This window comes from Rousettus aegyptiacus, unplaced genomic scaffold, assembly GCF_014176215.1.
Source record: "Rousettus aegyptiacus isolate mRouAeg1 unplaced genomic scaffold, mRouAeg1.p scaffold_m13_p_9, whole genome shotgun sequence".
Taxonomy (NCBI): Eukaryota; Metazoa; Chordata; class Mammalia; order Chiroptera; family Pteropodidae; genus Rousettus; species Rousettus aegyptiacus.
In genome coordinates this window covers 10,656,478-10,673,598 of record NW_023416312.1, presented here as the reverse complement: position 1 = coordinate 10,673,598, position 17,121 = coordinate 10,656,478, and the positions used below count along the sequence as shown (strand labels likewise).

At 36.9% G+C, this 17,121-nt stretch overlaps 1 protein-coding gene across 6 annotated transcripts in view; it reads right to left on the bottom strand.

Annotated features, from left to right (window-relative positions):
• The window catches only part of CUNHXorf58 (chromosome unknown CXorf58 homolog), a 34,288-nt gene that overhangs the window by 12,479 nt on the left and 4,688 nt on the right, over positions 1-17,121 (bottom strand). For 5 of the 6 annotated variants that reach the window (XM_036227134.1, XM_036227132.1, XM_036227133.1 and 2 more), the window contains 5 exons: positions 16,124-16,218; positions 15,598-15,709; positions 10,239-10,370; positions 5,458-5,687; positions 2,406-2,562 (listed from right to left, as the gene is read on the bottom strand). In XM_036227134.1, the coding sequence (XP_036083027.1) occupies positions 2,406-2,562; positions 5,458-5,687; positions 10,239-10,370; positions 15,598-15,709; positions 16,124-16,218 (726 nt within the window). The remainder of the gene's footprint in view (positions 1-2,405; positions 2,563-5,457; positions 5,688-10,238; positions 10,371-15,597; positions 15,710-16,123; positions 16,219-17,121) is intronic. The other variant, XM_036227135.1, reaches the window with a different exon arrangement.

The following is a 17,121-nucleotide window of genomic DNA, read 5'->3' as shown; positions in this document are numbered from 1 at the left end:
AGATGTGCTGAATCAATAGTGTCAACATTTAGAGACAATAGGGTGTTTTTTTTTTTTTTTTGCCAGCTCATGCTGATGTGGAGCTAAAACAGCTGGTATTTATCAGGTTTAAGAATGTAAAAGATAAACAAGACGAGGCTGTCCACTATTACCACTATTATTCAATATAGTATTGGAAATCCGAGCTAGAGCAGTCAGGAAAGAGAAAGAAACAAAAAGCATCCAAATAGGGAATGAAAAAGTCAAATTGTCACTTTTAACAGACGACATGACTCTATATAGAAAACCCTAAATACTCCACTAAAAAAGTATCAGAAATAATAAACAAATACAGTAAAGTTTCAGGATACAAAATCAATGTTCAAAAATCCATAGTGTTTCTATACTCTAACAATGAGTTTTCAGTCAAGAAATGAAAAAACATTTCCTTTTGCAATTGCAACAAAAAAAGAATACCTAGGAAAAAACCGAACAAACAAAGCATGTGAAGGACCTATATACTGAAAACTATAAGACATTATTAAAAGGAATTAAAGAAGACAAAGAAGTGGAAAGATATTCTGTGTTCTTGGATTGGAAGAATCAACATAGTTAAAATGACCTTATTACCTTAAGCATTATACAGATTTAATGCAATCCCCATCAAAATCCCAATGGCACTTCTTAAAGAAATAGAACAAAAAAACCATCAGATTTGTATGGAAGCATGAAAGACCTTGAATAGCTAAAGTCATCCTGAAAAATAAAGAACAAGATCAGAAGTATCACTCTACCCATATGCAAATTATCCTGCAAAACGACAATAATCAAAACAGTATGGTATTGGCAGAAAAACAGACACATGGACTAGTGGAACAGAATCGAGAGTCCAGAAGTAAGACCATATTTATATGGGCAAATAATTTTTGACAAAAAAGCAAAAGACATACAGTGGAGAAAGGAAAACCTCTTCAATAAATGGTGCTGGGAAAACTGGAAAGCCACCTGCAAAAGAATGAAACTAGATTTCCGTCTATCACCACACACTAAAATTAACTCAAAATGGATCAAGGACCTGAATATAAGACCTGAAACAATAAATTGCATAGAAGAAAACATAGGCACTAAACTCACAGACCTTGGACTTAGAAAGGATTTTATAAATTTGACCTCAAAGGCAAGGGAAGTAAAAACAAAAATAAATGAATGGGACTATATCAAACTAAAAAGCTCCGCCCAGCAAAAGAAACCATCAGCAAGGCAAAGAGGCAACCATCTGAATGGGAAAATATATCTGCAAACAACACCTCCGGTAAGGGGCTAATTTCCAAAATATACAAAGAACTCATACAACTCAACAACAACAACAACAACAAAATTCAATTAAAAAATAGGCAGAGGACCTGAATAGACACTTCTCTCAAGAAGACATACAAATGGCCAACAGACATATGAAAAGATGCTCATCTTCACTAGCTATTAGGGAAATGCAAATCAAAACCACAATGAGATACTACCTCACACCTGTTAGAATGACTCTAATCAACAGGACAAGTAATAACAAGTGGCTGGAGAGGATGTGGAGAAAAAGGAACCCTCAGACACTGCTGCTGGGAATGTAAATTGGTACAGCCACTATGGAAAACAGTACGGAGGTTCCTCAAAAAACTAAGAATTGAATTATCATATGATCCAGCAATCCTTCTTTTGGGTATTTACCAAAAAACCTGAAAAAATTTATATGCAAAGATATATGCACCTTGATATTCACAGCATTATTCACGGTGGCCAGGACATGGAAGCAACCAAAGTGTTCTATGATAGGTGATTGGCTAAAGAAGCAGTGGTACATGTATACAATGGAAGATTACTCAACCATAAGAAGAGATGAAATACTGCCATTTGCAACAACGTGGATGGATCCTGAGATAATCATGCTAAATGAAAAAAGTCAGATAGAAAAAGATGAAAAAACCATATGATTTCACTCATATGTGGGATATAAAACTGAAAGCAATTAACAAACATGATAAACAGAGACAGTGGATTAGTAGTTACCAGAGGGAATGGGGGAGGAGGGAAGTATATAGGAGTAAGAGGTCAAATATTTGGCAACAGAAGGAAATCTAACTTCAGATGGTGAAGACACAATGCAATATATATATATATATAACATGCTGTTGAATTGTACACTTGAAGGTTGTTTGATTTTATTAATCAATGTCACCCCAATAACTTTTAACAAAAAAAGAATTTAACAGATTTGTGATACCAAGAGGAAAGCAGCTTTATACTACCCAAGTTACATATTAAAGGTGTTTCAGCCTTGAACTTGTAGATTAAGAAAATTCTACTTATGGAAGTAGAATTACTTCTAGTTTGCATATTGTGTCCAAAACAATGGATTCAGTACAAGTTAAACTTACAGTCTCCATTTCTTTAGCTTTTCCAATCTTATAAGCTTTTTTCATTCTTTCAGCTTTCATTAGAGCTTGCTTGGATCGACGACCTAGATGCTTCATTTGATATTGCTGTTGGCAGGGCTGACACAAAGTTTGCTTACTTGGAAGTGATGAAGAGTGCCTAGGAAATATTTGTGTTATAGACAGAAAAACTGCACAAAATAAAATTTAAATGTAAAGCAATTTCCAAATTTTATTAAAGCGTTCTCTAGCAAATGTACTATAGATCTCAGTACTTGAAGCAATATTGCATGTATATTTTTAAGCCAAAATTGTCATTTTTTGCTTGAGTTACATAGCACAGTTCTTTATCTGCCATTTATAAAGGAATATAGATGATATTGATTATAATGATGAAAATTATAAAATGTGGTATCAATTTAAAATTAGTTTTCCTGGAAAATACTGTGTAGTAGTCATTTGAATCTTTTTAAAAAATCATATACTAACGAAAAAGTATTAAATTTCATAATGGCTGAAAAACAAGATATTTTGATCAGTGTTAGGCTCAGACAGCTGGTGCTATGCCCTTAGTCTTCTTGGCCTTACCACTGCAGAGCACACAGGTCCAACTTCCAACTGCTAGCATCAACCTTACTCAGCCTGAGAGCTTTCTTGTGAAAACAAGAGCCCATGTGGGGTTGCAAATTGGCACAGCCACTATGAAAAACAGTTTGGAGGTTCCTCCAAAACTTAAAAACAGAATTACCTTATGACCCAGAAATTCCACTTCTGGGTATTTATCTGAAGAAAAACAAAATATTAATAGGAAAAGATATATGCAATCCTATGCAGTGCTATTTACAATTAGCCAAGGTATGGAAGCAACCTAAGTGCCCATCAATAGATGACTGGATAAAGTGGTGGTGGCACATATATATAAAGGAATATTACTCAGCATAAAAAATGAAATCTTACCATTTGTAACAACACGGATGGATCTAGAGAGTATTATGCTAAGTGAAATAAGTCAGACAAAGAAAGACAAATACCATGTGATTTCATTTATATGTGGAATCTAAAGAACAAATAAATGAACAAACAAAAAGAAAACAGACTCATAGATACAGAAAACAAACTAGTGATTGCCAGATGGGAGTGAGTTTGGGGGGACTGTGAGAAAAAGTGAAGAGATTAAGAAGTACAAATTGGTAGTTACAAAACAGTCAAGGAGATGTAAAGTACGGCATAGGGAATACAGTCAATGATATTGTAATAACCATGTATAGTGCCAGGTGGGTACTAGACTAATCAGGGGGATCACTTTGTACATTATATAAGTGTCTAACCACTATGCCGTACACCTGGAACTTATATAATACTGAAGGTCAACTCTAATTGAAAAATAAAAATAAAAAAAAGGCCATGTGCAGGGAAAGTGTCTGAGAATTAATGCCCCCTCCCTCCTAAGCAACCCTTAACCAGTAACTACTGGGCATTGATATATAAACATTCCAACTCCCCTGTCCCCAGTTGGATAACTTGAGTTGCATGTTCTATACTGGCTTGGACATTCCCAGGGGGGATGAAGATCCAGTTATCCACGTTGGTAACTTGCTTGCTAACACACACTGGTTTGGCTGCCTGCTCTTCTCTCATTTCATTTCTTTACCCAGGCCTTATGAGTGGTTCCTGGGATCACCTTGCAAGTATGAACTACTTGTATTCAAATCCTTGTCTCAGGGTTTAATTCTGGGACATCCCAAACTAAGATTACATTCAAAGAAGTCTTTAAGAAAGTATATTTCCCTCTTCAATTGATTTAGAATTTGGCTACTTATTTGGCTTTTTAAAGAGACTCATTCTTGGATAATCAATCAGTAGCATGAGTCCAAATAGCAAGGAGGCTAGGGTTATATGTGTTGGCAGAGAAAATCACATCATTTATTAGACCTTGGTGGTAATAAAGTACTATATTCAGTGCTTATGTGGATGAGTTGGAGAAATCTGTTTCATGATGACAGACTGCACCCTACACCCACCTGTCTGGCAAATGTATAGCCTTGTTCATAAAAATAAATGGGCTAAATTATGTTATTGGGTCAGCAATGCTCATCTCTAGTCCTGAAAAAAAATCTAGCATGTTTGTGTGACAATGGGTAACCAGCGTCTTCTTCATGTACTAAAGGAGTATTTTTCATTTCAAATATGACTGTGAAAACAGGCTACCAATAGGTCCTGTTCAGATTTATTATCTCTTTGTTTTTCTTAAGCAAGAAAACTAAATCTGTAAATAAGATGGGCTAGGTAGACTTGGTAATGGAAAGAAAAAATATATAATTGGAGCTATCATATTCTGTCCATGTTGTTTCAGATCATAATACAGTCTGTTTTGCTACAACATGTGTTTCTATAATGTGAATTGGCTCACATGCTATTGGTAAAGAAAGGTATAATGTCATTGAAATTTATATGCAATTTGTCCTTGGCAGGGGGAGCTAGAATAGCAAGAGCAGAATTATAACCTTCAGCAGAAAAGAAAAAAGCTCTGTGCAGCATGGGCAGTGGGAGCCTAGGGTTCTCTCCCCAGAGAGGTACCCTGCCCTCACAATCTACCCTTACTGTCTTCTTGGTCTAATTCCCTATCCCTACTCCCTACCTTGCTTGGGTGGCTCTTGGTTTCTGACAGGTTGCACTGCCTCTCATATCCACTTAAAAGGCAACCACACTGGCCCAGGGCTCCACTTCTATCTGTACTACCTTGGTGCCCACTACCGGCTCTAATCAAAGAGTTAGAGCCAGCAATTCGACTTTACTGTTGTATATTTTTTATATTTGCTGTGGGGGCTTCCAGTCATCCTAAACTGCCTGTCTGGTGGTACAAGTTATCCCCCAATGTACCAACTGTCCTTTTTGTTAGTGCTTTGTTTACAAAGTTGCATAAGTTTTGAGCGATCTTCCCCAGCCCTATTTTCCCCATATGCCCTATTATTAACGCTTGTGAGCTATTTGGCAGAATGCGAACATTTTCAGAAATGTTCCTAATATTGTAATCCCAGTAAAGGATCACTCTTACCTAACTTTAGAAACAACCCGTAGCTGGTCCTGCCGCATCTCTTCTGTTTTTGGTTTCTGTGATAGATATTTCATTTCTTTGTGTAGACGGTTCGAGATTACTCCAGACTCTGCATAATCAACTATATCATACATTAGTGTTGTCTTGGGAATGTTTTTGAGGTTTAATCTTCTCCAACAGTTATTTCTGCCACCAGAAGACGCAGGGGTCTCATCCAGAAGACTGGAATACTATATTTAAAAAAACAATTAAGAATGATTGGTTGTGCATGCTCTACAATATTTTTAGACACATTTCCCAAGGTTCCACTCAAATGTCACTTCATCCAAAAAAGCATTCCTTGATCCATTTCTGAATTTTACTGGCATCTCTCTTCTCTGACTCTCATTACTGACTACTTGATGGTTTAGCTATCTGTGTACATTTCAGCTACCCTGCTGGAAGGCAGGATCCTTGTCACACAGTATCATGTACACAGTACCATGTACACAGTACCACACTCAGTAAATAGTTCTTTAATGCATAAGCATTTTAATGGCAAATATAACTCTGATAAACTCAGAATGAGCTTAAAAACTGATAATAGCTGTGTGATCTGCATACCTGATAGTGCTTGTTCATGACATACTTGGGTTGAGAGGATATTTGCATAAATCTTTTTAGATATAATGAGTTCCTCTCTGGTGTTAAGTGGTGAGTATCACTATTCATTTGGAATATTTGTAGAAATCCCACTCTGCTTTCTTAAAAATTTAAAATTTCAAATTAGGAGTTTTAAACATGCAAATATACAATCAATTTAACCTTATAAATGTTCATTTAAGAAATTGGAATAGGGCAGGAGGAGCTAGGATGCTAGGAAATGGAATAACAGCTAGGCAGTTAGAGTACATCGCACACACATGCAAACACGCACGTACAGAGGCAGTTTTCCTTTTTGAATCATTTAGGCAAGCATGAATTTTAATTGCCACGATTGAGTCGAATAAGCCCAGTCCTCCAACAACATGGTTCAAATTTCAGTTACCATAGTATAATTGAGTAATTGCATAAAGTACACACTCTGCTGCTAGCTCTTCAGTCCACAGATCACTACATAAATAACAGATGTGTACGGTGATTAGTGACAAATCATGTTACTTCTTTCAAAGTGTGTCAGTTATTGGTCACTGTGGATCTGCTATTCAGTTCACACAGAGTTAGCTAAGCATGTTGTTATGATGCTTGTCTCCCACTGAGAAAAAAGATAATCAAAAGAGGGAATAGGCCAACAAAAGAGACAAAAAGTGGTAATGTTGGAAGAGAAATTCGTATCAAATACAAATAGAGTTTTAAAAGAAATAGGTGACTGTGGGGATGTTGCTACTGCCATCATTCAACAGACTACAGATAGGGAGTTAGAGGTGAAGGTGAACACATCAACAGAAATGGGGAAAGTGGCTGCAGCGAAAAGGATGAAGCTGTCCCAGAGGAAGTAAAGCTGGCAAAAAAGGCACTTCACATTAATGGAACTTAGAGATATATCACAACATTTCAAGTGAAAAGGATAAAATGTTGGTGGGTGATCCAAACTTAGAAAGGTCTATGACAATTCACCAAGGCATAGAGAAGATGCCCACTCTATATTGTAAGTTATATGAGAACAAGAAGGCAAGCACTTTTTAAACTACTCTAGTAAAACTGTTTTTTATAGCTTTATAGAGATTCACATCCCATACGATTCATCCATTTAAAGTGTATAATTCAATGGTTTTTAATACATACAGTTTTTAATACAGTTGATCAATTTTTTAACTAAGAAATAAAAAACTTCAGTTCTCAATGTTTCCAATGTTTTATAGTAAACTAAATAAATGTTTTGTTTTTCATACTCATATATATATACATATACACACACACACATATATCAGACAATAGGAAAGTTTTTAATGTTTTGACAAGGTTTTTTAAAGGCACGGAACAATAAAAATTTTCCCACTGATTATTAAGTATGCTTTGCAGAGTTTCAACTTGCACAGTCCTTTTTGTGGCCCTGCGCTACTTTGCAAAGTGAGGACTACCTGTGTATTTTATTTCCCAAGAGTAAAGTAGTAAAATGGGTAAACATCTCAGAACTATCAATGATCTGCTCTGCACTTATTAGCTATGTGACCTTGGGCAAGTTTTTAAAAATCTCATTAAACTTAATTTTCTCATCTGTTAAAGGGTCACAATTTATAAACATGATGATTAAAAGAGATAATGTGTACATAAAGAGCTTAAAACTGTGCTGTGTCCATAAAGGGCTCAATAAATATCAGCAATTATATCTCTGTCTTCCAATATCTCAATCTGGGGACTTCTTTCTATGACATCAATTCTTGACCAGACATGATCTGCATAGTTGGCATCCACAAGCTCTACTTACTTCCTTGTCCTGTTCCCTAATATTCTAGATTAAGGTTCTAAAGGAAAGAAAACAGAACTGTGAGCCTCTAAGGCACTGTATTAATTTTATGTTTCACATTGATGCAAACCTGAGTGAACAGTTAAGGCCATATATTATTATTATGAGCTAGAATTTTGGGATGCCTTGTTCTTTAGAACTTGTAAAATGGGGTAATAATAGTACCCACCTCTTAGGGTTGTTATGAGAATAAAAGGAGTTGGTATTATAGTCATGCACCTCCTAATGATGTTTTGGTCAACGACGGATCTCATAAAAGACAGTGGTCCCATAAGATTATAATGAAGCTGAAAAGTTCCTATCACCTAGTGACATCGTAGCCATTATAACATCGTAGCTCAATGTATTATTACTCACATGTTTGTGGTGATGCCGGTGTAAACAAATCTACTGCACTGCCAGTCGTATAAAAGCATAGCACATACAATTTTAGTAGTAAGCTATATCATCTAGGTTTGTGTAAGTGCACTCTATGATGTTTGCATGACGAGATCGCCTAAGGACACATTTCTCAGACTGTATTCCCATCATTAAGTGGAGCATGACTACATCAGCATTTGCCGGTTGTTGTTGTTGTTGTTGTTATTATTATTATTATTACATCTAGTTTAAGTTCCCTGATTCAGCACTGCTGTCCTATCAGTTATGCAAACCAGAAACCTGAGAGCCAGGGTGGGGACCTTCCTTTAGCTTTCCTCCTTGTCTGTCACCAAGGCCCACTGTTTTCATTCTCTCATTATCTTTTGATCTCTGGCCTCATAGCCCTAAACAAGATACCATTATCTCTCCTAAAACACCGCAGGAACCTCCATACTAGAAGGCTTTTGCTGTCTTCTAATCCATTCTCTACATTGCAGCCACACGGATCTCTTCACCCATTAGATTCAATCACCTGATTTCTTGAAACATTGCGCCAGCTTCTTGTTGCACACAGAATCAAGGGAAAAAAGTGAACACCTTAGTTTGCTCAAAAGCCTGCATAATGATCTCTTATCAGCCCTCCAGGCTGACTACATACCACACCCTCCACTGGCGTCTCTCCTCCAGCCCCACAGACTTGTTTTCAGGCCCTGCGGCTCCTCCTGCCAGACCCTTTGCCTCGGGGGAGCCACCTGCTCAGCCCCAGACTGAGGCTATGACACATTGTTGATTGCCTGCCCATCAACCATTTCCCGCTTCTCCCTTGCTTGTGGAGCCCTGATTTTTTTTCTTTCAGGTATAGAACAGCAATATACTCTAGGAAGGAGAGCCCCAGCACATGAACCATGATCCTTCAAAGTCAATCATAGGGAATGATCTCATTTTTCTTTATGAGTGATTGGTTTAGGGGGAGCATGTGATCCAGCTCTGACCCATAGGACCTGAGAGGAAGTCTATGGGGGCTTCTGGGAAAGACTTTTTTCTTCAGATAAAGAGAAAAAGATTCTAGGAGTCCCCTTCTTCCTGCTTTTGAATATAGTTGAGAATGTGATAGTCATCCTGTTACCATGTGAAGGAAGCCAAGAGAGCTGTAGAGAAGCGGACCCAGAACCCTGATGTCCCTGAACTGCTGCGTTAGCTACTCCAGGACCCTTCTATCTAGGGACTTCATACATGGCACAATAAATATCCTTTATTGTTTAAGCCTCTTGTAGTTGGGAATATCCTGTTACATGTAGCTGAAAGCAACCAAACAATAACAGCACCCTTCCTTACTAGGTCAAATCCCCGTGTACTCTCTAATATAAAATAATACTGAATGTCAACTGTAATTGCAAAATAAAATTAAAAAATCCCTGTGCACTCTCCTAGCACCATGTACTTATTTTTTATTTTTATTGAGATAAAATTTACATAATAATAAAGTTTACCATTTTAACCTTTTTGAAATGTGCAATTCGGTGTCTTTTAGTAAATTCATCCTATATTTCACCACTATCTAATTCTAAAACTTTTCCATCACACCAAAAAGAAACCCACATTCCTCAGCTATCACTCTCCAGACGCAAAAAGCCACATATATAATTCCGTTAATATGAAATATCCAGAATAGGCAAATTCAGAGTCAAAAAGCAGATTAGTGGTTAAAAGGGGCTGTAGTGATGGAGGAATGGGGAGTGACTCCTTAAGGGGTGTGAAGTTTCTTTCTGGGGTGACAAAAAGGTTCTGGAACTAGATGGCGATGTTTGCACAACACTATGAATGTACTTAATGCCACTGAATTGTATACTTTAAAATGGTAAATTTTATATTGTGTATATTTTATCACAATAAAAATGTATGATTCTTGGAGGATAGGGTCACAGGGATTTTGTTGTTGTTATTTGCTTTCAATATCTAAATCTAAATTTCTTACTTGTATGTAATCTTTCAGGGTGACGATATCTATTTCATCAGCTACTCTGAACTTCTGGGAAAAATGCACGTCTTCCATAATTTGAGCATGAAATGTCTTTCTTCCCATTATTTTGTAAGCATCAACTGGTTCCTATAAAGAGAATAGAAAACAGACTTTTAAAATAGTAGTATAATAGCAATAATTATCAGCACACACTTTACATATTTTTCTGACAAATACATCAAATATTGTTCCTTTCTTCTAGCAGCTTGCTATTCAACAAATAGGCTGTATTTACAAAGAAAATGTTACATAGGGATTTTTAAAACAACTTAAAAATTATTTCCATAACCATGGCCACAGTTTTTAAATGTAGCTAGAGGAGTATCTGAGTCTACAATTCTCAGAGGACTAGTTTTTCAAAGATGTTTTTTCTCCTTTAAAAAGCATTCTTTTCTCTTCAAAAAATCTATAACACCGTTCATGCTGTCAATGCAGAGAGCTTATCTGGTTATTAAATAAGTTGCCCTAGGAACAGGGATGAAAGGTGTGATGGGGCCAACTCTCTTTTATGTTAGTTAATATATGACCCCGCATGGAACCAAGTACATTTCAGATTGCTCAGACCTCCCTCTCCTTCAGACTTTATTCTCAGCAGCCAAAGATCGGCAAACAAAGGTTTTTTTCTTTTCTTTCTTTTTTTTTTTTTACCTTTTATAGTCAAAGAAAGCACCTGAGAAGGCAGAGATAGAAGAATCACTGAAAATATTGAGGCTCGAATCCCACCTGGCCCTATTTGCACCAAGCCTTCCACACACATCTCTCCTTGTGCTAAGAGCTACACAGAGACTTGAGCAGAGCTTTAAGCAGTCCTCACCCTCCTTCCCACTCCTCACGAGTATGTGCTGCCTCTTCTAACACATATTTGTATTATGTATCTGTGCTTCTGTCCACAAAGGGTATGCTTATGTGAAGAGAGACTGGCATAGATGGAAATTCAAATATCTTTTGAGTCTAGATCAGTTTCTCTTTTCTTTCGTATTTCAGAATGTGATATTTGTAAAAGTAAGGGAACTCTATGTTATATAATGCTGATATAAGGCCATAGAGGAGTGGTTGAGACACTGGATCAAAACTTGGAATCTGTTCTTTTTATCTAATAATACAACACTGAGCCTTAACATAGTTCTATTCTAATTCTCACTTTTGTTATCCAAAATATTACTCTTTTACTTTTTTTAATTCCAAAGCTTAGAACACAGACATGTGGAAAATGAAAGAAAATATTCAATTGGTTGTAGTTTAATTTATAATGTACTAAAGGGACAGAAATAATTTACTAAAAATGTGTTGGAACTTCCTTTCAGGCAGATTATTTTGGTTTTCTGTTTCATTAGTTTCTTTATACACCATGCATCTAAAGGAAAGGCAGTACTGACACATAGTTCCATTATGCTTTTTTGCAATTAATTTTCTGTGGGTTCTAATTAACCATCCCCACAGCAACGCTAAAGGTAAAGCAAATCGCTGTATACTGAGTAGGTCTGAAAACCATTTAATTTCTGCTTTGAGAATTTCTTTAGCTATAATTAAATTTTATTTTAGCCCTAGTTACTTAAAAAGGTATTTCTCATCAGTTCCTCCCTACTCTACTCCACTCAGCCACGACCACCAATCTCCCAAGACCCCGGTTTACCTGTACAGTGCCTCAGTTATGTGGCTCAGCTGTGTGAGGCTCATCCCAGTCTCTCAGCCAAAAAACCCTATGCCTGGCAGCACAGGGCAGGCTTGCTGCCCACTTGTGACAGGGGCTTGAAAAAAGTTTGCCCTCCAATGGCAAAGATGTTCTTTCCCATACATCTGCCATGTATGGCCAGATTAGGGAAAGTCCTTTTGGATAGGAAGGGATGGGCGAGAAGAGCCCAGCCCTAAAAGAAAGGAGAGGATGAAAACTAGACAAGGATTGCAGGATAGGAGCCAATCAGACTAGGATTCAAGGGGCAGGTTCCATTCTCAGTGGGTGATTCAAAGGGCCAGAGGAAGAATTTCTAAATTTGACACCTCCCCTGATACCTGGCATCAATGTGGCCCAGAAGCCCCCACAGTCCTGTGCTTACTTGCTGGTCTAGATCCATATTTGGGTTTATCAAGTGACTCTAACATCTCAAGCTACTTGCCCGCACAGTTGGGAATGCTCAGTCACGAAGGTAGTAGTAACTGGCATCCCTGCATGGGAATAGTTTCTTGGTCTGGAACAGTTCAATTCTATACAGGCTCAGAATTTATAAAACCACTATAATTGCAGGTGTTGTTTCAACCTCAAAATGTGCACAGTACAGTGGAAACATGGAGAAGTGTTCAAGTCTCAGTTCTGCCCCTGATAAGCCTCCAAGTTTCAGCTTCCTCATAGGCAAAATGGGAATAACGTTATCGGGGGGGCAGAGAAGAGAATGTGCTTAGTGGGGTTCCTGAGTCAGGAGTGGTTAAGAGCATGGGCTCTGGAGTCAGGCTCACTGGGTTTTAATGTCAGTTCCTTCACTTTCTCGTTATGAGACTTCGGGCAAGTTACTTAGTCTTTTCAAAATGAAGATGATAACAATCTGCATTCTAGAGTTTATGAGAATTAAATAATAATGCACATAAAATGTTTAACATTGTACTTGATAGTGCTCAATAAGGGCAGCTATTATTAATATTAGTGTTTTTCCTTTTTACATAAATGCCCAATCCTCAGAAAGAATGAGACCTTCAATTTAAAATAGCAGTTGCTAAATGCTAATGTTTAAAAACTGTCAATTACCCAGAGGTGTCCCAGGCCATGTTGGGGTGGGGGGAGGCCTCTAGGACAGTGCTCATCAAACTGTGTGGTGCCTGGGATCACCTGGGGGTATTGTTAAAAAGAAGATGCTGATTCAGTGGGTCTGGGGTGGGGCCTGACAGTCTGCATTTTTAATAATTTCCCAGATTGCCAGGCTGTAGGCCTGTAGACCACACTATGAGTAGCAAGGCTTTAGAATATTCTAAATATAGTCAGTAAACAAACTACAGTGACAACCCTCTTTAAATAAGCATTGCTCTGAAAATAGATCATCGAAGTAGGTAACTGAAACGAGATCTCTTTTTTTTTTTTACACATGGCTATCCGATTGTTCTAGTATCATTTGAACTGCTTTGGCACCTTGGATGAAAATCAATTGATCATCTATGTATGAGTCTGTTTCTGAATTTTTTATTCTATCTCATTGATCTACATGTCTATCTTTATGTAATCACTACACTGTTGAGATTACTGTGGCTTTTTAAGTCTTGAAATCAGGCAGTGTAAATTTTCTAACTTTGCTCTTCTCCAAAGTTCATTAGGCTATTCTACATCCTTTCATTTGTTTTTGCTCTGTGTGTGTGTGTGTGTGTGTGTATGTGAGAATACATTAGAAACGCCATCGGAAAATGATAAGTAAATGAAACTAGAAATGGAAATAAGAACAAGGGAAAAGCTGAAACAACAAAAATCTATGAAACTCCCCTCCTTCATAAGTGAATTTAGATTAAATATCTGAATGGACTAAAACTGACTTCTTTCATATTAAGAAATAAGTAAACTTAGGAAAGTTGAATCAGTTTGCTAAAGATACAATTTCTACATTCAAAGAACAAAGGAACTGAGTAAACTTACAGTGAGAAAAATTCCATGTCTACAGGTTTTCTATCAATCATGAATCCAAGTGTTACCAGAGTTTGCTCTGAAGCTGAACTAAAGAGAACAAGGAACCCTAAACTGTTCTCTCCACGTTGGGTATGTTCTCATCATGTAAACGTCACCCTTATGACGTTTAGTGAAAAAATCAAGCTGAGTGATATGATCACATTTTTACCATAAGAACAAAAAATTTTAAAAACACATCTGAATGTATATTTTCATAGGAAACATGAAGTTTGTATAGCAAACTACTAACCGTGATCACCCCAGCCGAGTGAAAGCTGCAGTGCAGAGAAGAAAGGCATAAAGGCATAGTTTCCTTTTGAAAATATTCTCTGTGCTATTTCCTTTTTTTCAACAGTTACTTTGTAACTTAAACAAAAATTTAAGCTATCATACAGCATTTTCATGAATTTTAATGTACACGCTGTGCTTTCTAGTCACGGCCTCTAAAGTTCTTGTTTGCTCCAGCCTGGGGACAGCAGGGGCCTCCAGGAGCAGACCCAGGAGAATTTCAGTTCCTGGAAAAGCCCCATTATATAACCTCAGAAAAGCAACAATTGATGATATTTTATAGGGCCAACTATAAGCTTACTCTGTAGATAAATATGGCATGAATGCAAGATAAATAGCTACTTTCACATTTGAAGTCATTCTATATAAATGAACAAATATTAATGTTTTTGAAACACCATATTCCATATGAAAACACATAATCCATTTGATACATTTCTGAAATGGAGTTAAATTTTTCTCTGGCATTGCCTGAAAACAGAGAGAAAAGCAGTCTCTTTTCCTTTTCTAATATTCTCAGAAAATAAATACTGCACACGCTGGATCTGATCAGAAACTACCAAGCTGTGTGGTCTTCTATCCTGAATTCATGCCAGTACTGATGATTTTGGATGAGCCATACTTTTCTTGCAAAATATTTCCAGAAGACTACAGGAAAATAACCTTTGATGTATGGTTTATAAAAGGTACACATTTTTAAAAACTCAATTATAGTCATATGTAAGGGTCAAAGGACAAAAACCTATGCCGTAGATCCTTGCTACTAAAAGTGTGGTCTATGGACCAGCAGCAGCAGCAGCACCTGGAAGCTGATTGAAAATGAACAATCTCAGGCCCCATCCCAGATCTACTGAGTCAAAAACTGCATTTTTAACAAGATCCTCAGGGGATTCTTATGCTGTAGACACAATTTTGGTGAATAATCCTTAAACTTAAAAGTATTAAAACTCATAAGAAAGGATAAATATTTTAAAAGTTCACTTCCAATAGTCCAGCATGGTTTTTCTAAATTTGCTACTAAAATTATAGAAACAATGATAAAATGCCTTTAAAAAATGGCATAGGATGTTCTACATAATTTTAAAGCCCTGACCAACAGGCCACTTTAGTCCATTATTAACAAACCAAAATTTTTAATGCAAAGGATACTGGTGGGTATTTTCTAAGGCCTTATATAAGTAATTGTCCCAAATATTTTTTAGAGACACTTCGAAACATGATGCTTAAAAAAAACAAAACAATCTGCCGCTTAGCTGTTAAATGGTGAAATAACTTCGTCTGTATACTTAAATGCAATTCAGATACTACATGTCTATGTCAAGATGTTCAGATGTGTAAGATGTTAAGAAGGTAAATTAATATAAAATGTCCGTCGTGAAGCATTACCTTACTTGATGGCTTTAGTATATTTTTTCCGCTGAAATACTTGTAACCATGGCCTTGGTTATGAAGAAAAATTTTAAACACGATGCACGGTGGAAATGTTTCTCCACTAAATCTGATATAAAGACCAAAAATTAGTCATTTGGCATCAGGTTTGGGGCTCAGTTACTTCTTCCCCTTGTACTTAAGATAGTTCACATAGTTTCTTGCATGCAGGGTAAGGGCTATGCCAGAGCATAGAAATGACTGGTAATGAAACGGATTATGAAAGATGGAAGAGCCACACTTTGGCATGTGTGCTCACAACTATTCCCATATTTGTGTTAGTGGGAGATGAGAGGCATGCTCAAGGCAAATTTTGGCCCAAGAGTCATGCCTCAGTTTCTTCACATAACGAATGTAAACAAGAACAATGTGTTTACTTTGGAATTATATCCTGAGAGGTTATGAGAACTTAAGAAAATAAATTTCTAAGATTTCTTCATATTAACCAAGTACATCTTGGAATTAATCAACATAAAAAGATTACCTGAATCTAACTTTACAGTTCATGCTAGGATCGTTAACAAGCTTAGCTTCTAAGGGGCTCAATTTCTTCAGTATTTCATGTGTCCCAAAATCTTCCTGAAATAGACGATAGTGCTATAAATAGAAGGTGGTACCCTGTCCAGACACAATTTACTGAAAATAACAGAGGTGCCATGATAAAGTGAACAATATACCAGATTTGGAGTTCTGAAGACCTGGGTTCTAGTCTTGGCTTCTCTACTTATCGTGTGTAGCCTTGAGTTAGTTACTTCATCCCTTTGGCCTCCAAGTATGGGTATGTATTCCTCCTCACAGTCCCAGGCACTATTCTTTCCCTATGACAAGACTTTTCACAATATATTGTAATTAACTATAAACTTGTTCGTGTCTTCAACTAGACTGTAAGCTTCATGAAGATAGGGGCAGTGTCTTTTTTCTTTACTACTGCATTCCTAGCAACTAGTACAGTGCCTGGAACACAGCAGGTGCTTAACAAGTATTTGATGCTGAATGAATCAATGTAAAATGATAGGAGTACTGATGCCACCTTTTAAGCACCTTTTATATACCTTAGGTGCCTCATACACATAACCTCATCTAATCCTTACAACTCAGCAATATTATTTGAATATTATCATTCCCATTTTACAAATGAGCAGGCTGAGGTTATTCAAAGGCATACACGTAGTAACTAGGGAAGCCAGGATTCAAACTTAGATTTGTTTGATTCTAAAGGTCCCACTTTCCCTGCCATGGACCTGCCCAACCTTTATAACTGTCATAATCACATAAAAATGTAAGCCAAAGGGCTTTTAAAATGACAGCATTTAGGGTAACAGATGAAAAAAGAATTTTCTTCTTTCTCTTACTAAAATAATCTAAAATTATGGCAAAACCAATATTATGATACTTGAACACAAGTTCCATATGTGAAGACAATGGACAATGGACAATGGACAATGGACCTGCAATGTCACAGGCTTACCTGGGTGGGTTTTC